We start from the raw sequence: 21,297 nt of genomic DNA, 5'->3' as shown, positions 1-21,297 counted from the left end.
ATATATTGGAGAGTGCTGATGTAACTGATGTACATCTTAGTGTCGTTTATCTCAACTGTGGTTTTGTTTTTTTTTTTTTTTCCCATCTGTTCTTCATTTTGCTTTGGGTTACTTTTTGCCAAAACATCCTAGTTATTGACCATGCCTAAGCCCCTGTCCCAAAGCAAGAAGAAGAGCTTAGAAACTTGATTTAGTTGACTAGTCTAACTATGGACCTTACAGAGAAAGAGAAAAATGCCTGCAGGGAGTGATCTGGGCTTTGCTTCTCCAGTCATCTCACACAGCTTCCTTGCAAACATTTGTATTCCCATCACCTTTCTGTTCCTTCAGAGAGGTCAGAAGCTTCGTGCTGAGAAACTGGCCTTTCCCTGCCAGGAGAGAAATTTGCACAGGTCACTTAATAGAACTGGCTTTCCTTACCAGTACTGAAGATGTGTAATCCATACTGCTTTTCTGATCCTCCTTCTCTCCTTACTGTAGGAAATTCCTTCATTCAGTTGATTAAAAGGCTGTTGTGGCCCTCTCCTTCCCCCACATTCCCTGCTATGAAAACCCAAAGGATGTGAAGGAAGCCAGTGCAAGCACAACACATATTGTTATTCCAGAGGAAATTCATCTCATACATATGAATGCATGTTCACTAAGAGTGAAATTTCTATGGACAACACCTCTGAAGGACTCTTGCTTGCTGAAAGGCAAGCAGAGCTCCTTTGTGTGATAACTGTAGAACTGAGCTTTAAAAAGCTTGACCTTTTGGTATGCTTACTCTGTAGTCTTATAAAAGAAGTTTATGTTCTCAGGCAAAAACTGCTCTGAGAAATGGAGTTAGGGATGCTGATGGCAGCAAGACTAATTCTGTTCTTATTGTAGAAGGCTGGTGCAAAGTCATTAAGCTCAAAGTTTATGGTAGAAAGAATATTGCTATGGCAACAATATTATTTTTCTGAAGAAAAATATGCATAATCAAATATGGCTCATTGGATCCTAAAGGGAAATGAAAATTAGTATGAATTTGTCTGGAATGTTGATTAGTTTAACAGCTGGAGCTAAATTCATGCTGCATCAACCAGTGCAGAAATCATTCAGTTCAGTCCTTCCATTGGGTTGGATGCACCAGAGCTCAGAGAGATCTGGTTAGACACAGAGAGTCTGGGTAAGAAGCCAGCAGAAGTGGAAGGGAAACCTCCATCGGGGTGGGAGGACCAAGCAGAGTACTAGAAAAGGTGGGATGAAGCTATGAGAGTGCAGTAGATTAGAGCAATATCACAGTTACTTCAAAAATAGTACTATCACACGTCTATTCCTGGAATTCTTTTTCTTGGTATACGAGCTTTTACTGTCATGGTTTAATTTTCCTTTTCAGAGGTACTTCACATGACACTGTGCTGCTGTTGAAATGAGAAAACAACCAATGGGGGGGGGGGGGGAATAAAAGAAAAATACAAAGACAAGGGTATTCTTCGGGGCTGCAGCTCTTCAAAGAAAGCTAGTCTATGTCCAAAAAGAGGATCCTGCAGGCAATGTGAAATATCGTAGCTTTCATTGTAATGTTCCGGAACACGCAGTAGTGCTGATGTACAATTATGCAGAATCTCAAGTGGTCTCATCACATCACAGATGGAGAGTAACTCAGAGTACTGCTACTTCAAACTGTCATAGTGCTGTTTATGGCTAGGCTCTTTGTATGTATATATGTGTGTATATATATATATGTATATATATGTATGTATAAAAACAACCCTATTTTTGGGTATTATGTATAAAAGGGTCTATATACATATATATGTATATATATATAATAGAACAAGTTGCTTAAAGCCAAATTAAATTAGAACAAAGAGCAGAGTGGGGGTGACTGTTTATTTTAGGGTAGGGTTTTGCCCTTTTACTGGGTCCCATTTGCTTTTAACTGCATTTTTTTTACACGTATATTTGCAGATTCTCACCAACCCAAACCATCACTTTGTCGACAGCTCCTTGTACAAAGATGTTATCTTAGTAGCCTGGGATCCTGCGCCCTACTCTGCGAATTTGAATGTGGTAAGATGTCTCCTTGTTCCTTTCTTCCCAGTCAGTCCCAAAATACTGGGCAAAATTTGTCTATTTAGTACTCCTGTCTCCCTGTTTCTCACCACAGTGAACCTCAAAGTCATTCTCTGAGGAGCAGGGTTCACTACTTGTGCCTGAACTGGCCAAAATAAGTTTATTGGTTAAAATGCTTTTTTTGTAGCCAGCTCTTGTACTAGAGTGGCTTCCTCTGAGATACTAGAATAGATGAATGGTGTGGATTTTTTTCGTTTAGGTATGCTACTATTTTTATGTGGCAGTGAATTTTCTGTATATTTGCAAAGGAGGGATATTGCTAGATCTCAGAGAGAGGCTTTATCAAGAAAGGTGACAAACTGCATCCTTCTTTTCCCACCTTCCCAGACAAAATACAGCACCTCAGTAACAATCTCTCTTGGTGCCCCTTCCCTGTGTCCCAGGCCTCCCTCTACCAGTTCCCCTTTGCATCTGCTCCCCCACAGCCATCTGTGCTCCTCGCTGAGAGCAGCCAACGTTCGTCTGGTTGTCACTTGGAGAGCCTCTGCCTAGGCAAGTGCTGCAGCTCCAGTGGACCAGTTGATCTGATGGTTCTTGGCAGGGGGAGCTGGGAGCTGAGCAGGCTGTAAGTAGGAAGAAACCTTCATCTGCTCAACTCCCATGGCAGCAGATGCCAGAAACTGCCTGCTTCTTGCATAGGCTGTCACAGGGCTGCTTCACGTGCTGATGTTTGATGTGCCTTGTGGGCTTGAGTGGGAGTTGGGGTTGGCTTGTCCTGCTGCACTTAGTTGATTATTGGATGTCTCTATGTGAAAAAAGTCAGAAGAGTGGCCTAGAATGAGGATTTCTAGGACAAATGTTCACCAATGCCAGCTGCCTTCATAGAATCACTAATGACTTGAATTAGAATGGGCCTCAAAGCCCATGCAGTCCCAACTCTCTGCCATAGGCAGGGCTGCTCTCACCAGCTCAGGTGTCCAGGGCCTCATACAGCTTGGCCTTGAGTGCTTCCAGGGCATTCAAGCTCATTCACATTGTTTCTCATGTAGCATTCAAAATACATTGGATAACATAAGATTTAAGAAAGTTCTTGCTTTTTTCTTCCCAGTGGTATAAGAAGCCGGACTACAACCTGTTCACTCCCTATGTACAGCATCGCAGGAAGAATCCAAACCAGCCTTTTTACATTCTCCATCCAAAGTTTATATGGCAGCTCTGGGACATCATTCAGGAGAACACTAAAGAGAAAATACAGCCCAACCCTCCTTCTTCAGGTTTTATTGGTAGGTGCATCAAGGATGGGCCCAGTCCTATGTTAGATAAAAACAAAGCTATAAATGTGTGTGTTTCATGAGTATCTCATCTATGTACATCTATTTTTTGTTCTTGATCGAAACTGGAATAATGACTATCCAAAATACAAGAGATGAGAACTATAAAACAGTTGGGTGAATTTACTGTTCTGCTTTCTCACTCTTCATATTCATAGTATATGTATCATACTTCTAAAATACACGCATCTATGAGAAATTTGTATTATTCCATATTAATTTATCCATTGACAACCAACTCAATTCTGAAGTTCTTTGTTGAGATCATGTAACAGTGGTGCTCAAGACCGTTAATGAAAGCATGCAGCACATCATGCTGTGAGGGTGGAGTCACTGATGCAGTCTGACAGACCAGACTGTAATCCCATGCACATGCCTAGGAATGAAATTTCCCTGTCACAGCTTCCAGTGAAGTCTGTAAGAGGCTGAAGCATCCCCTTTCTTCTTACCCTCAAAGCAATAGAATTTCATCATATTTTTCCATCATTTGTTAATATTTATTGGGGGACAGTTTGGCACTGAGGCCACAGTTCATGCTGCCTAATGTCGTAAATGAGAGCATTATCTGGAACATAGCAAGTCCTTATTGTGAATGTTGAAAGGACGCATGTAGTTCAGAGGAGCAAAACTGAGTCAGGATCTTCCTTATTTATGCATCTAGAGGCACAGGAATCAATAGAACTCCAAGTGCCATTGTCTGCCTTGGAAACTTGTCTTTTCATTTGAATCTAAAAGTAATGATATATGACATTTCATCAGCTATGGGAAGACCATTTCTGAGCACTCGTACTGGGCTTCGTATGCAGTAGTGGCATCCTATGGTTTTGTGGAGCTCACCAAGGGCTATAGGGAGAATGCTTGAGGCTCTGAGTGGGATAACATAAAGGTGCCTGAAAAAGCATCCGTTGATGTCCTGAGTTGGCTGTGCTTGTCTGGATCATGAGTGGAAAGAAGAAAAGGGTTGTGTGGGGGAAGGATGGCTTTGCAGTGGGTTACTTCTTGAAGTGAGATTTTTGGTGCCTGTGTGTAGAAATTCATAAGGAGAAGTCTGCTCATGTGGAATGATCTCATCAGCAGCATTCACATTCTGCAAAAGCAATTCTTGGAGTAATGAAGTTGTTGATAAAAATAGGATAACAGCTGCTGATCATAAGAATAGTGGAGAGGATCATTGTGCTGTCAATCTGTACTCTCCACAGTATATAAGAAACACTTCAAAAGCTTTCTTTGAAGAAACGTGATTTAATTTCACTGTAAGAATAAAACAGTGATCTCCAACCCCGAACCTAAATGTTCCTGACAAAAATATACTACAAGCAGAAAATGCTTGGAAAACATTAACTGCTAAAGAAGCAAAAACATTGGCAACAAAAGCTGCACAGTTACATGTAATAAGTGTGTGGAGATTTAGATTAGGCTATTTGCCTATTTTATTTATAATATAAGAATGCCTATTATTTATTTATAATATATTACTTTATCTATCTGGTTCTTGCCCAAAGTAAACTTTTATATATTTTAGCAATGCTAATATTAGCTTCTAGAAAATAAGACAGTAAGACATGCTCATTGAGAGTCATACGCACCTCATTTGATAACTACCTACTATTTTGATAGATGCATTTTAAATGTGTCATTAGGGAAAGGCTTCCTATTTTAGAAACCTTATTAAATAGATGTCAATCCATTGCACATATAATATAATAAAAACTGGGAGAGAGCACAGGAACAGCAACTATATCCTTTCAAAGGGCAAGACAAAGCATAGGGCATATAATGCAGCTTGGCAGAAATCTGAAAAGTCATGTTGGTCTTCATGTCAGGTATCTCTCAACAACTCATGCAGCAAATATCCATTTGGAACTGAAGCTGAAAGACACAACTGAGTGCACCTGTATGAAACATGTTCTGACTATCAAACTTCTTCCTATTTATTAGTCCCAGTTTACAAAATTGGATAAATTGTAAAAATTAAAACGTGGATACATCAGGAATGTCAGGAACATTTTAGGGTGGTCTTAGAGAATTACTTCAGCAATTACATCTTGAACCTGAAATTTATATCCATTTCTGCTGCTTAGTATTATTTACAAGAAACTGAGTCTTCCCAAAGGGAGGATTTGGGATGGAAGGTGTTCTCACAGTGTTTCTCTGCAGCACTGAGTCACCCATCCTTCAGCAGTAGAGAGAATCTTTTAACATTCAAGAGATTCAGGAGAATCATTTAACACTGTTAAATAGCTATGTGAAGGTACTTAAGTCACAATATTATTAATCCTTTCGGAACAGGGGCAAGTGGTTCATTTGTGAGGAAGAGGTAGTCTTGTACATATTGTTACCTGAGTGGGAAGAGTTGGAAACTTTTCCCTGGTAACTTCACTGCATAGGAGCTGAAGAGGATAAGTTTTGTTCTTATTTTGGGTTATGGGTTGCTCTGTTTCAGCATAACTCTGTCCTGGAGCCCCAAGCTCCCCCACACCCCACCCGTATTAGCTCAGTATGCTGTTGAGTTGAGGCATCTGCACTGCAGTAGCTCAAGGCTGAGGTGAGGGAAGAATAGTGCACATCTTTGCTGGAGGAAAGGGGTGTGGAGGGTCTGTGGGGAGGAGCAGGCTTGAATGTGCTACAGGCTACATTGAAAATAAGGCACAAGTCTGGAATGCTTTGATAATATCACATTTTATGTATGTTTAAATCTTGCAGTAATTGCATATTTCACTGCTTCTAGCCACTTCTGAAATACTAAACTATAATGCATATACTATGGAGGTTTTATTAAAATCAGGTGAAATGAATACTACCCAATACACATCAACTTCATCCAGTTTCTATGGCATCAGGCTGTAGCACGTAGATGTTCCTGCTTTCAGTTTTCTTCCAAGCGAGATGTCACCTTGAAGCAACACATCCATCACAGATGCCATTCTGCACCTTAGCAGTGCTACAAATATCTGACTGCAGTCTTTTGCATTGAATTTGCTGTTGGTTTAACAATGCTTCCTGTCCAGCTTAATGATAGGTATAAGTTCAGGACATCATTGAAAACAGACTGAACGCATTGTCAAATTGCATCCAGTTTGTAGTGTGTTACTTTATGAGTATGCCATCTTTGTATGGCACAGACAAGTCATCCTCTAGTGGAGCTGCCTCAAGGGGTTTGAATAATGACCAAGAACATAGATTTGTTGTTGGATTTTTTTGTTTGTTTTGCTTTGTTTTTTGGGGGGATCAGTGCTCCAAGGGAAAATAAATCTTTTGTTTTAATCTGGGAATCTTTTTTGGCTTGTTTTCTGAGACACTAGAAGACACTGATGAAGACTTTTCCTAGCTTGTAACTTTGTCTTTTGGCATGTCATATCTTAGCTAATGTCATTCCTCGTTATAAATTATTCACTCTTTGTGTCCCTAATCTAATCTTAGATGAGCTTTGAGAATCCTTTTCCCGAATATTTTCGCATTGTTTCTGTGGCTGCCGCCTTCATGCTTTTAAACAAAAGACTGCCTGGTGTTCTCATTGTCTTGCATTAGCCCTAGGCAACAAGTTGCCTTGGTGACTTTTTGCAGTTGGCAACACTATAGTTCACACTTGGTTGAAAACTGGGTTTGTTAAACGAATATTGATATGTTTACATCCAGTCCTGGACTGTGAACTGCTGCGTATTTTTCAGACATGATGAAATGTAGGAGTCCAGCCACCAAATCTCATGTAATCTGGATTATATACAGTTTTGTAATGAAGACCCCTTTGTATGAATTCCTGCTTTCTGTAGTCCATTGGCACATTTTTCTAACTCACCTCTTCAGAAGTGATTTTACCTGAAATTCACATTTGTATACCTGTCACTTTTTTTCAGCAGCTTTTGCCTTTTTGACAGTGTTAGTCTGTTGGCTTTTTTAACTCCCAAATCTGAACGTGGTCTGTGTAGGTTTCTATGTTTTATTAGCTTAATAAATGAACCACTGAATGCAAAATGATTACCAAGCCCAGGTTAATTTATTGCTAGGAGAAGGAAGAGGCTCGTTTGAGGCTTTACAGTTCACATTACAGACTCAAAACAGTTCTGCATCATTAATATCATTAATATTTAGTCTTTATGTGCATGCAATGAGACAATCATACAAGCAAGACTACCATTACACTGCAGTAGTAGCAGTTCAGTATATGACTAAGAGTTTAAAATGGCTTCAGAGAGCGCGTTGAACAGAAGAGTGCAGCTCATCTCCAGCTCTGCTTAGAAAAACACACTTCCATGAGCTGAAAGAAACAATTCGACTTAGTAAGACTTGCCTTTATCACTTAAATTATCACTTTATTACTTAATCAGCTGTTCTTCAGTGGTTGGTTGAAGAACTGAATGGTGCTTTTCAGCTCAGTATTGTTCAAGTATTTTATGCAGAGAAATAATATTTCCAATACATAATCTTCCAATACATAATTCTTTTCATTTACATTAAAAACATTACAGAGCTTGAGCATCTCCCTTACTTAAACTCCTACTTCCTTCCTTACTTACTCCTACTATCTTAAATTACAGACATAAAAAAACAGACTTCTCTCTTCATCCAAATCACATTAAAACCTGAAAATTAAAAACCAAATCACATTAAAAATCTTCAGTATTCTGGCACATCACCCAAATTTAGATAATATATTTTAAAAATATATTTTAAAAAATATGTGGATGTTACTGGTCAATATTTTCCAGTCTATGCTCATATTACAGAGTATATTACTGTGATCAATGTATAGATTTTTGCATTCCACATTGTGACAGATATGTCATTTTCTAGCTCTAGTACATAATGTGAGTATTATACATCTAAGATGACAAGTATTACACAATTTGTTAGGCTTAGGCATTTGGTAATTATTAAATTCCTTAATAAGTATTTGTTTTTCTGCAAATTTAGGTAATGTTCTATTTCAGTTAGTTTTGTCATAGTACATCAACAGGTATAAAAGAACCCATTTTAAGAAACAGAATAGTTTAAAAAGTTCAAAGTTTCTTTTTATGTATGTTCCAAAGAATACCTGAGGCAAATTTGGCCCTGTTTCAAGGAGTAACAAATTTTCCTGTGGTATCTGAAATCCAACAAGCTACTTTGTTTACTTAAGAGTAAAAAAATAGAGTTGATAGAAGTAGCCTAGCATATAGAGAACTATAGTTTCTAAACACTTTATATGCATTTGTAATGCTTTCAAGTGCTTGTGTTATCAAACACAGACATATTTGTGCATCTAGCTTTAATTCTTTCCTGTAAATAAACTTGTGCTGTCTGTGAAGTGAGTCACACTGTGAGTGTAATAATCAGATTACGCTTATTCATATTTTTCCAGAGTCTCTTAAATTTTGTTAAAGTGATGCTGAACTTTTGCTGAATGTTTGAGTGGTACATTATTTTAGATGCTTTTGTACAGCATCTGTTGAATTCAGGTACATTAAGCTGTAGGTTATTTTCTTATTATCTAGAGAACATTTTTAAATTAGTGTGCTAACCACAAAGCCTAATTGTACTGTACAAAAGATCCATGCTGGAAATTGGATAACTGCTGGGTCATTAAAATCACCAAGAACAAATTAAGAAACATTTTCTCCTTTTGATTAGAATCCATAATCATAGAGTCATAGAGTCACAGAATGGCTTGTGTTAGGGGGAAGTTCTTTACTAGGAGAGTGGTTAGGCCCTGGAACGGGCTGCCCAGGAAGATTGTGGATGCCCCGTCCTTGGATGTGTTTAAGGCCAGGTTGGACGGGGTCCTGGGCAACCTGATCTGAATGTGTATGTTTGGTGGGCCTGCTAGGCAGGGGGGTTGGAACTACATGATCCTTGGGGTCCCTTCCAACCCGGGTGATTCTGTGATTCTGTGATTCTGTGATTCTGTGTTGGAATTTATTTCTGTAAACTGTCCATGCAAATAATTTAATTTTGTTTTAAATGTTTTCAGCACAGATTGTAAAATTCCAGGAATTTACTTATGCCACTCAGACTGAGTTAAACCATACCCTAAGCATCCTAACATCATGAAAGTCTGCTGAATAGAAAAAAAAGAAAAAAAAAAGAAAAAAAAAAAAGACACACATCCTTCTGAGGACTTAGAAATATTAATATATCATATTTTGAAAGCCACCATACTTCATTGGCATCTGATATTGTGCTGCTTTAAGAAACTTGCACGTTGACTGTTTTTCTAACGTCATTTCTTTGGAGTAATATATTGTAGCATACTTCACAAAGTAAGGCTCACAGTCCTGTATTTTTTTCAACACAGTAATTAGGAGCATTGTCATTCACCTATAAAACATTAATGAAGCACACCTTTGAGTGATTCCTATGAAACAAGTTTCCCCTACGCAAGCAGAATTATTATGCATTTTTCCATCTTATATTTGTAATCCTAAAAGGATTTCTGAAAGATGGAAAATCCAACAAGGGTATTACCGTAGATTAGAAAAGAGAATATTCTTTTCAATGAAGAAATATCTTCAGCTGCAGTTTTGAATGTATGGTTGTACCAGTCACGTTTGCCAAAGCTAAAATTACAGAAGATAGCTTGACCTTTTCCTTTCTATGAATTTTTGATTGGATAATTAAGATCTAGCTATTAAAACATAATCATCAGACTTAGAAGAAAAGTCATTTTCCAGCCTGCTTGCTGATTCCACGATCATGCCTATCATGTTATTTTTGAATGCTTCAGTGAACTTTTGAAAATATTTGAGTTTCACTTCCATTCTTAAAGATACTCAGTGCTGAATTGGGCAAGGCTGCGAGAAAACTGATCTAACTTCAGAGCTGTACTTGATCTGATGGGAGAGATTGGACTCAACAAGTTTGGGAGATCCCTTTCCCTCTGAAGTAATCCATGGGTCCCTCCAGACCACACTGTGATTTCATCACTCAAACTGACAGTATTTCTACTCTTTATACTCTTTGTACAATAATGGGGTCTTGACCAAGTTCCCTAGGCATGGTAGTAATATTGCTACTAGTAGATTAATTAGATTAATCTAGGTAATCTAGATTTTACTGAGATTATTCAGTAAATAAAGGCATTTTTGTGTGTGTGTCCCATGAATTCTACTTGGTATTCACCTTTCTAAGGAGTACTTCTCCATTCTGCTCTTTGCCTGCTGTAGATAGCTCCTTCTGTTTTGCTTTTTCTTAAGTTGTGCATATCACAGAATCACAGAATGGCCAGGGTTGGAAGGGACCTCAAGGATCATGAATTTCCAACCCCCCTGCCACATGCAGGGCCACCAAACTCCCCATTTGATATTAGACCAGGCTGCCCAGGGCCCCATCCAATCTGGACTTGTCCTCTGGTCTTCCCTAAATATTTTATTTGTTCCTTTCACTCTGATTCCCATACATCCTTATGAGTGAAAAAAGGCCATCTCCCATCAGCCTGGTCCTTGCACATAAAAGTGATTTCTGTCCATAGCCAGGTTAGTCAGAGTGCAGGATTCATGTCCTAGCTTTAGATGCCTCCACATTATGATTGTGATAGTGTGATTGTCAGCCTCAGACACAGCAGAGCAAAGGGTAAATATGGCTGTTAGACCTGTGCTCCTTTCTACGTGTAAAACTCCTGGCTTACACTGAGAGAGAGGTATAATACAAGAGAAATACAAGTTATCCGTGCTACCATTCCTTTTTTCCCATCATCATCAGAAGGAACGTCTTCATGATCCGTGCTTAAGTGCTTACTATAGGATGAGTTGGCAGGCACTGCATCCCGAGAATGCACTTTCTTCCACTGACAGCAAAGGAATCTGTGATAGCTATTTGAGGTGTAGATGTCTGCATCATTGGGCAAATTTGGTCAGATGAATCACACTTTGTTTTCATTTCTTCATCCAGTGTTCCTGAAAAAAGTATTTACATGATTTTTCTCTAAGCTAAAGAGCTTTAGATCTAGAAGGGAGAAGGTACAGATATCAAGAACCAGACTGTCTGTTCACTTTCTACCTAGTCACTGAAGAGAAAAAACAACACTTATAAGGATCAATTTAATCCCATCATAAAACAGATATCTAAAATAAGTCTGACGAATTTTACCACAGAAATGCCTGCCTCTTGTCAATGTCTTTAAAGAGGACTGTAGACCAGACTGCTTGGAAATGCGAATGTACATCTCTGTGGGATTAATTCTGCCCAGACTACAAGGTTATGGGATAGCAACTCTCTTTCCATCTTCCATTAACATCTACTTAGGTGCTGAGTGAGCCAGTTGGCACTGTTTTATATGTAGTAATTGTTCATTGTCTGAAAGCTAACTTAAGGACTGTGAACAGAGACCAGTGTTTGGGTGTATTATATGGAAATTCTTTGCCTTACAGGCTATCAGAAAATTTGTTTATCCTTTATGGTGATGATCAAGGAGGAGTGATGAGATATGAAACAAACTTGTAGATGATATTGCATTGAGCAGTGATGTGAAAATTACATAGATGAAAGAAGCAAATAGATGTACTGTGAGCAGCACAGGGAAAAGAATTAAATAAGGGAAACCTGGAAACTGAAGTCATTGTGTGGGGGAGAAAATTTCAGCTGCGGAGGAGAAACCAGGGAAGTAATAACACAAAAAGATTTGTAAAGATAATTGAGATTACAAATGGAAATGAGATTGGACATTCAAAGGAAGGCAGAATAACATGAGCAAGTTTAGAGAGCAGAGAAAAACTGAATCCATCCTAGTACTAGTGCGAATGTCCTCATGGTTTAAAGTGCTGCTATTGTATTAAAGATGTTTTTTGTAAACTTAGATGGCAATAAGATCTAGAGGTATTCCCATGTGGAGGAAGTTCATATCTTAGAAGGTGTGGGACAGTACTGAACCCATTTGTTTTCTATTTTAATTAGGATTCAATTCATACAAAGAAAGCAGCTCACAAATGTTTTTGGGTTTTTTTCCCCACAAGAAAGAGCATTTTGGGGGGTGTTTTTTGTGTGTCCTGTAGATCAAATGTGTTATCCTGAATGTCTTGGGTTCTCACTCATCAGCTATTGGGATGAAAGTGCTGGCTGTATCACACTATTGGTCTCTTTGACTGTGGTGTTAAAGATGCTAAAGAAAAAGAAGTCTGGCACTGACCATTGTTTGTTTGTTTGTTTTTTGCTGGATTTGTGCATTTGACAGGTGCATCAGGTCTGTAAGTCTCAGGATTACTCACATTTCCACCAGGAAAGATAAACCTCTGTGGCCCAAAGACACCTCAGTGTATGGTAGTCTCTAGTCATTCACAGATTCATAGAATCACAGAACAGTTTGGGTTGGAAGGGACCTCAGAGCCCAGCAGCCCAAACTCCTGCCTTGGGCAGGGCTGCCCCCCACCAGCTCAGGCTGCCCAGGGCACCATCCAACCTGGCCTTGAGCACCTCCAGGGATGGGGCATTGTCAAACTCATCTTCCAGTTCGTTTACCTTAGATTTAAATGCAAAGGTGTTGCTGTAAATTAACTGTTACCACTCAGAAACGAGCCCTCAGAGTCACCATTTAATCCTTAAAAACATTCTTGTCCAATACAAGCAAAAAATTTGAATTGACTGCCAATACAAGCAAAAAAAATTGAATTGACTGCCAGAAATTAGTTATCTGATTTACCTAATCTGAAACCACAAAGAATGGACTGTGTAGAATGACATAGGAAAAGCAAAAAGCTAAATTAGATAGTATGTATCTTTTAGATTGATTCTGGAGGACACAGATCCACAGGTCACTGAGAACTAAAACGTTACCATTTCTGAGTGCTCCATTAACTAATTTACAGGAAAGTCAATGATACTGCTTGGAATTTTGTCATTATGAACCATACCATCTTTGCTGTTACTAAGGAAATGATAACAGAGTCCCAGTTTTTGTTCTTGACAGCTTTCTTATCCCACAAATGGCAATTTCCTCTAGTAATTTTAAGGTTAGCTGGGTAACGTGACAGTGACATCAAACATTTTCTGTTTAAGGCTTGTATTTTCCATCAGAGTCAATTTTCCTCTTACAGTGGTGGTACAGCTTTTGCAGCTGGCTCCAGGCTTGACTCTGGGTGCAGGAGAGAAGTGACTTTATGGTCTGTTTCTGGACATGGTTCATTATTGCACACCTTTCCACCGTCTGTTCTCTGATTCAGCTGGATAACGGTTACCTTGGAGTGGCAGGTGGGCTCTCCATCAGTTGAGGAAGGAGGTTCACAGTGGAAAAGCAGGCGAAAGCATTTGTAAAACTGAAACAACAAACAAACAATTCTAGATATATTTGCTAGGCAGGCTAAATATATAGAGCATCTCTGTAAGAGTTTGGAGGCAAGGCAGTGTGGCTTGTGCTTTTTACCCACATTGAAAGTAGACATTTTTTCACCTTGAATTTGTGTATCTTGCTGCTTAAGATTAAAGTTCACTTAAATTTGTGGACTTGTCCTTTGAAATTGATACGCTTTGCCTTTCTAAGGCCATAGGCTGTGTAGATTTTAAAGCTGTAGAAGAATGTGAGATGTTTTCCGAACCTTTTATTTGTGATAAAAGAAGATTTAATCACAGAAGTAATTGGTTTTCAGTTACTTCACGCATCAGGCGAGGAAAAATATCATTTTGATAATCTAATGATACACAGCAGGAAGAACATAAGGTTCTTTTCATTAACAAGCCATTGAAATGTTCCCAAACTGCAAACTGAGCTTCAGAAAACAGCTTTGCTTAATTAAAGAAGCAAAATAATTTTTTATGTTAATTCATTTCACTTTTGACAATCATCCAAAACACCTTTGATGCTTTTTGATTCCAAAACTGTTGTAATGAAAAAAAAAAAACCCAATGACTTCAGTTCTCATTTGTATTTGCAAAATGAACAGAATTAGTCCAGCTGTCTCCTCTGAGAGCTGACGGTCATGTACAACAGATGCGGTTACCAGCAGTGCAAGAAGTGTTTCAATAAATTTTCTATATGTTTTGATTTTTAAAGTTGCATCTTAAAAAAAAAAAAAAAAAAAAAAAAAAAAAAAAGTATCAACAAGGCTTAATCAATCATTTTCCTTTCATATGTTGTATAAAATGGAAGAGGTGGAAGAGGTTCTCGTAAACTGATGTGAAGTTGATGTGAAAGTATTGCAGTTTAGGCAGTGCTATTGATCAATATATATAAGTCCCTTCAAAAATGTGCAAATGCTACATATAAGTTTCTCTCAGAGCTATAAAAACCTTCTAGTAGTACAGGTTTACAGTTGTGCCATGGGGAAGCAACGTCTGCCTAAGCACCTGTTTTCCTCCAGATCCTCTATTGGTCTTATTTTTCATCCCAAACACAGGATTAAGGAGAGTAACAACAGCATCTAAGGAGTGCACATAAGGTTAAAGCTAACCTTTAGCTGGCTTTAAACAGGGGCTTTAAACATTTCCTTAAGGTCTTTCTATGCAGCTATTGACAATGCAGGTGATTGTCTGCTATTCAGACATGGCAAGAAAGAGTGAGTTAGCATTTTGTAGGTTCCTCCTTGCTGAACAGAAGGTGGAATGAGGTTTTTCCTCTTGAAGACACTGCTCTAAGAGGGACTTCACCCTTCTGAGTCTTTCTCCATGAAGTCCACCAGAAAATTCTGAGAAAGCTCTGGACTTTCACCCACCAATACTGGTTGATGCTTCTTCTGCATGTACTTAGGCTGCTTTCCTTGCAATGTCTTCCTGTCTATAGAGAAGCAGGTGAATAGAAAAAGGGGAGTTGCTTCAATTCCAGGCCAGAAAAGACCAACGTTATAATAAGGTGTAGATGTTTCAGTGATTACACTGGTACCCCAATATTGCCAATGATTGGAAGCAACCATTCAAAACTTGCCAAGTGAGGAAACATGGGTGATACTGGATCATTTTTCAGTTTTTGTTTCTCATTGCTGTTATATACAAAAAAAGGAAAGGGCAAATAGTATTCTCCTAGATTCTCCAGAGCCTTGAAGATAAAAATGTATGTAAATGTTTGCAAGACAAATATATCTTAAAGCACAGCATTGGCTGGAAAGGGAATAACTGGAAATTTTTTAGATCTCTTGTGCATAACAGGCCAGAATTTAGCTGTGTGTTTGGTAGAAATATAAAGAAAAGCTCCTTAAAAACATGAGGCAACTGCTCTGCATGTATGCATAATCTGAATTGTCCAAGTGAATGCATGTACCTAGTCTGTCTTGGTAAACGATTTCAAGAATTCATGATATACAATAAAACTATGAAACGTCATCAGTTGGCTTAGTGCACAGCTGCTTTAGATCCTTGATTCTTGTGTGGGATATTTTGTGGACAGGGTGGGGAAAACAGGGAGGTGGGAGAGAATAGTCTTCTCCCTCAAGGAGGCTGATGCTGTGCAAGCACTTACAGGCCTTTTACTTCATCCTTATGCTTCGTGTACTGCCTTGTCAACTCTATAGGGATCAGTCTGTATAAGTTCACTCTTGTTTTCACTTTTTGCTCCAGGTATCCTCATCATGATGTCCATGTGTAGCGAAGTGCACGTGTACGAATACATCCCTTCAGTCCGACAGACCGACCTATGTCACTACCACGAACTCTACTACGATGCAGCTTGTACCTTAGGGGCTTATCACCCGCTGCTCTATGAGAAGCTGTTGGTGCAGAGGATGAACAAAGGTTTGCAGGACGATCTGTACCGAAAGGGGAAAGTCATTTTGCCAGGGTTCAAGTCTGTCAAATGCCCGGAACGAAATGATTTCCCACCCTTGTAGAAGAGAGTCCTTCACAAACAATGTGCAATAAGGTACTACTGTCGTACTATAAACAAGGAGAGAATACTTGAAAAATGTATCTTAGACCAATCCAGTCTTGAGTCTTTAAATTGTAATTAAGTAGCAGGCATGAGAAATACTTCTTTTCTGAGCCTGAGTATTTATTACTGCTTTGCAAATAGTTAAAGAAAACGAAAAGCTTAGCTTACAAAAGGTGCAGAGGACATACTTAGGCCGAAATATAATGTATTGTTGTGGGTGTGACCGTCAGAATTCGTCAGTGGTCTCTTATGCCACATATGCTAGATTGTAACTTTTTTTAAATGAACTTATTTAACTGTTAAATCTGGCATTGTGTAGCAGCCTGTATCGCTCGTGTACAGAGCTGCCATTTAAACAATGCAGCATTTCTCATGGCTCCATGGGATTTTCACACTCTCCAAGAATGAAGTAATTGCTACTCTGAGCTGAATATTCATTGATTAGAGGAGTCTTTTAATTCCTATTCATACACTGGTTCACTCGCGGGCTTCTAACTGTACAGGAGGCCTTATGGTGGCTATGAAATCAGTGCAGATGTAGATGGCAAAACACGCAGCTAAATCAGTTAAATCACTGGATGCACCCTTGGTGTCACATCCCATTGCTCACACTGAGCGGGGTACAGGGAAAAGAGAAATTCCTCATTTCTGTAGAAAGCAACAAACATATTGATAACCTGTTCAGAAAAATATTTTCCCTGAGAGGCCTACAAAGAGGGTGTAAGTGAGAGGGAAATGATGCCTTCCCACACTACGCACAGATAAAAACTATCCAGAGAAAGCCAAGGAAGACTGTGTAGCAAACACAAGTTGCGCTGCAAGCAAATGTAGAGGGAGCTCACCTTTCTGCAGCAAAGATAGCACTGAGGATTACAGACATCATTTGTGAGGTATTTCACTGTGATCAAAATCAAATTCATTTGCTCACAACTTACTGCTCTTAAGAAAGTATGGGAGTTGTTTGACAAAAGAGGAGGATATCAGCACTTTTTTACTGCATGTTTGAAAAGCTGTACTCCAGAGAAGCTGTAATGCCTGCAAAAACAAACTGACTGTGGACAGCATGTGGAGATCATTTAATATTTTCCTTCATGACACACAATGAGAACATTCTCTAAAGGCAATTCTGAAAATCGACGTGAACGCTAAGACATCTAAAATATGAAGACTTCAATTTCAGATTGCCTCCTGAGTGGCAGGAGGATTTTTGTGTGCTGTTTTTCTTTCCATTGATGGCGGTGTTTTTTTTTTTCACATGACTGTACGTTTTCCCATAGGTCAAATTTAGTAGAACACAGCTGTATCCTGTTCATGTCCATTCAGTGAAAAGGCAGACAGTTCAAAAAGGCAACTGAGAGTTTGTGTTGGAAAGTATCTTTTGTGTTTTGTCTTGTGCAACAGTGAGACAGTAAGTGTGCAAATGGTATGAATGACTATTTCCACTTTGATAGCAATGTAAGCATCATCACAGAGTCTTTTTTTTTTTTTTTTTCCCTCTGCTCTTAGGGTCTGATGATTTTTTCTCCTCAAAAGGGAAGAATATCTCTTGCATAGGGCTTAGCTTTCTTTTCCCATGTAGCTTCTTAATTTGGGCCTTATGATCCTCTAAGATTCCTCTCGCTGACAGGAAATATGTCCAGATGGTCTAAAAACTGTACTTCTACATTCTGTGTGTAACTGTATCCATTAATCATTCTGGTACATATAAAAAGGAACAGATTTTATTTATATTAGCTTCAGACTCTGGATATATTAGCTACTGATGTATGTCAGCAACTTTTATTCTTAATAACATTGTTATTTAATCTTGTGGAGGATAAATAACCTACTATTCTATTTTTTAGTATGTTTGTTAAGGTGCCTGCAAAACATTTGAAGTCTGAGCAAGTACTACCGAATACATCTGCCTTTCCAGCATGTTGGGTTAGCTGCCACATGTGTGTAACGGAAGGGAGATGGTTACCTTTCTAGAACTAGTAACTATGCTACTTTCTGTAAGCAGGAAATTGTCAAGTTCTGAAAAAAAGCATATCACTTTGGTCTGCAACCACTAAACTCAAACTCTGATTTCTATTAAAAAAAATGCTAACTGTATTACTCAGCTATCCATAGCAAGATTATGTTGTATTACTTCTTCAGTAAGTTGTCCACATAGCTGTTGCACAGAACAAGGTGGTTTTTGCAGAGTTCCATGCAGCAAGTGCTATCATACCTACTTAATGCATCATTTAAGTCATGATGTAGAACCAGGTCTGAGACACCAGAAAACAAGCTATATATTTTCACTGTACTGGACTTTGCACATTTAAGGCCTTTCAGCGGATTTTTTTTCTTTGCTGGTATGCTGACACTCTTCAACCTTTTGAGATATTTGTGCAACTGTTTCCAGGAGAATTTGATGTATTCTGATTTATATAGCAGTCACTGCTCCACCATAAGTTCAGTGTGGATGCCGTGGCACCATCACCTCAGAAGATGCCACAGAACTGTGCTGCTGGCACTTACTTGCTTGCAAAGGGTAGAAGACCAATTTATGATCCCCATCTTCTTGAAAACTCAAGGATCCCTAGAGTGGCTTCGTAGCACTGGTTTCCACTGTGATTTTACATTGGTCTGTCTGGTCAAACAGCTGATGACTGCTTAAAGAGATTTTGTTCCCCTACTGTCTTTCTTGTCCTTTGTTTTTTGATGCAAGTGCAAATACAACTGATTTGCTAACTGAGGGCTCTCCTCCACTTCGTTCAAAAGGGGAAGGGGTAGAAATGAAGAGGGAACATGAAGGACCTGTAGAGGTACTGCTATCACCAGTGCTTACACTCTCTGTGGTTTTGGCGTTGGTGGCTTTCATAGGAGCCCACCAAGTATTTCTTGCATTTGTGGGCATTCCACCGTCCTTCACAAGGGCAAAGATCCAGTCAACTTGAAGCAATGAGTGTGTAGTAACACTGAATCTGTGTGTCTTTTAAAAACAGTGATGTGTGAGAGTGCAGTTTATAGATACTTACTAAATGTAGACAATGTGGAAGAAAATGCATCTTCCCACCCAGATCACAGGGTTTTCGGAAGTAGATGTAGGCATGGCTTCATAGCTCTCCTGTGCAGCTATTGCACGCTAGCAGAGAGAAATGGTACCAAGGCAAGAGAGGTCTGCACTGACTAAGCTCTTGACACATGCCATCAGCAAAGCAAAAACCGCTGTTAGTTGATGCCTGAGCTCCCTTCAGACTTGGTACAATGATTCAGGTTTCAAATTTGTGGAGTTTTACTGACAAATAGGAATAAATTGCCTTCAAAAGCCAGAGAGCCCCTTTTCTGTGCCCTGGTACTGTGGACAAAAGTTGCACTCAGTTGAAACTAAGCAGAAACACAGCAGCATCTTAAGTAAACGTGCTGAGTTTATTTTGAATTTCATTAAGCTCCACTGTGAATTCTTTAGTCTTTCTGACATGTGGTGCTCTATCATTTTATGCATTCAACCTTTGAATGGTTAAGTCAAGGTATTCTTCTGTTTATGAAAGAAAAAATAGGACAGGTGTTGCCTCATTTTGAGCCAAAATCTTTCTGCTATAGATAAATTATTAATTGTTCCATTCCTTTATAGTTCTAAAGATTACCTGGGCGTAGACTCACAGTTCAGCTCAGTTTAATTCTTAATTAAACTACTGAATACTACTTTTTTTTCTTTTACCTCACTGTGCAGTTTTATGCTAGTGAAACTCTGGTTAAGTTAGGGAAATTACAATGATAAAAGAAATTGTACCTTGAAAGAGAAGGAGCTTGTTTACACACTGTGATCTGCAATCTCTCTGTACAGATAAACAAATTCTGGAGCTTGTTCCTATTGACCTCTTGGCAAAGTCAACAAAACCAAGAGAGCGTTTTACTAAAATGAAGAGTAGTATCTACATACACTAAATGGTTTTGCAGACTGAGCATACTCATTTTAAAGTTGGATTGAACCAAGTAGTTCCAAATAAAAGTCCAATTCACAGTGATTTTTTCATTCCCTTCCTCCTCAGCAGTTCTTAAGGATGGAGAATGCCACTTGAAAGGTGACGCAGGTGTACCATGAAAGGAATATCAAACACATAGACTGCAAAAATAAATGGGTCCTCTTTTTCCTGACATGCTTTTTAAAGTTGACACACATATTAAATAAATGAAATTGCTTTTTGAAGTAGGTGATTCGGAAACCTGTAGTAGGAGCACCGGGCTCTTTCCTGGAAGCTATCCTCTCTCTCACACAGAAGGAGGATACCTGATTTAACTGTTTGAAATTTAAAGTAGCCCGTGTCTGGGCATGCCTGCGTCGTTAAATGAGCTTTGATACTGCAAATTTCTTCTCTCTGGCTTAGTGATCAGATTCAGAGTTTTGTTCTTTAAATAAGAGTTGTGTGTAAAAGCCTTACGTTTACCCATATCATCGCATCACTCCTAGACTATGTAGTCATTGAACTATTCAAATATAGACTGTGTACTTTTTTAATAGCTTTGAGAATTATTTTGTATGATGATTTTTTTAAATGAATGTGTACTCTAATAACAAAGCTTAAGATTTTACAGGAGTCACATTTTTAAGAAGTGTTTGTATACATTTTAACACTTTTTATATTTTCTATTATGATTTTGTATATTTTTATGTACGCACAGTGTACAGATTTTTTCCTGTAAATAAAGCATTGGTTTTCATTTGTTTAAGAGTGCTTGTCTTTTCATACTGGCTTGCGTGAATAACACTGAACTGCAGACAGCTAAACAGGGAATGTAACTGTCACTGATCTCAAATTGAAATGGACTGACAGACTGAAAATTTGCTTTCAGTAAACTACAGAAAACAAGGGAACATTCCAAAGGCAGTTTTATTCTTAAATGAATGTGTCTACCCAAGCAGGTAGTTCATTTGGCAGTTCATTTCTTGGGATGTTCAAGCACTCTAAGCATGTTGTGCTCTGGTGATTTGATGCTGTACTTGAAATGCTAATAAACTAAGTAAATAGCTGTGCCATCCATTCAAGGAATCCAACATTATGTCTTAACAAGAATAGGCTTTTTTGATAACTATTATTTAAGTGAAAAACAGCTTAACAAAGGAAAGCATAACTTGTCATTTGATTTGTGATGAAAAACCGTATAATGTGACCACTACAAGTCTACTTCCTTCCA

The 21,297-nt window shown here is 38.6% G+C and overlaps 2 protein-coding genes across 9 annotated transcripts in view; one reads left to right on the top strand and one right to left on the bottom strand.

Annotated features, from left to right (window-relative positions):
* The window catches only part of ST6GAL2 (ST6 beta-galactoside alpha-2,6-sialyltransferase 2), a 173,940-nt gene extending 152,793 nt beyond the window's left edge, over window positions 1-21,147 (top strand). For all 8 annotated transcript variants that reach the window (XM_048933746.1, XM_048933731.1, XM_048933712.1 and 5 more), the window contains 3 exons: window positions 1,939-2,040; window positions 3,152-3,326; window positions 15,825-21,147. In XM_048933746.1, coding sequence (XP_048789703.1) covers window positions 1,939-2,040; window positions 3,152-3,326; window positions 15,825-16,093 — 546 coding nt within the window. In that variant the 3' untranslated portion in view covers window positions 16,094-21,147. The remainder of the gene's footprint in view (window positions 1-1,938; window positions 2,041-3,151; window positions 3,327-15,824) is intronic.
* The window catches only part of LOC125688141 (pinopsin-like), a 79,396-nt gene continuing 68,806 nt past the window's right edge, over window positions 10,708-21,297 (bottom strand). Inside the window, exon 5 of the mRNA XM_048933788.1 lies at window positions 10,708-13,594. Within this exon, the coding sequence (XP_048789745.1) occupies window positions 13,370-13,594 (225 nt within the window). The 3' untranslated portion in view covers window positions 10,708-13,369. The remainder of the gene's footprint in view (window positions 13,595-21,297) is intronic.

The sequence above is a fragment of the Lagopus muta genome, chromosome 1, assembly GCF_023343835.1.
Source record: "Lagopus muta isolate bLagMut1 chromosome 1, bLagMut1 primary, whole genome shotgun sequence".
NCBI lineage: Eukaryota > Metazoa > Chordata > Aves > Galliformes > Phasianidae > Lagopus > Lagopus muta.
This window is presented reverse-complemented; position numbering and strand designations above follow the sequence as displayed.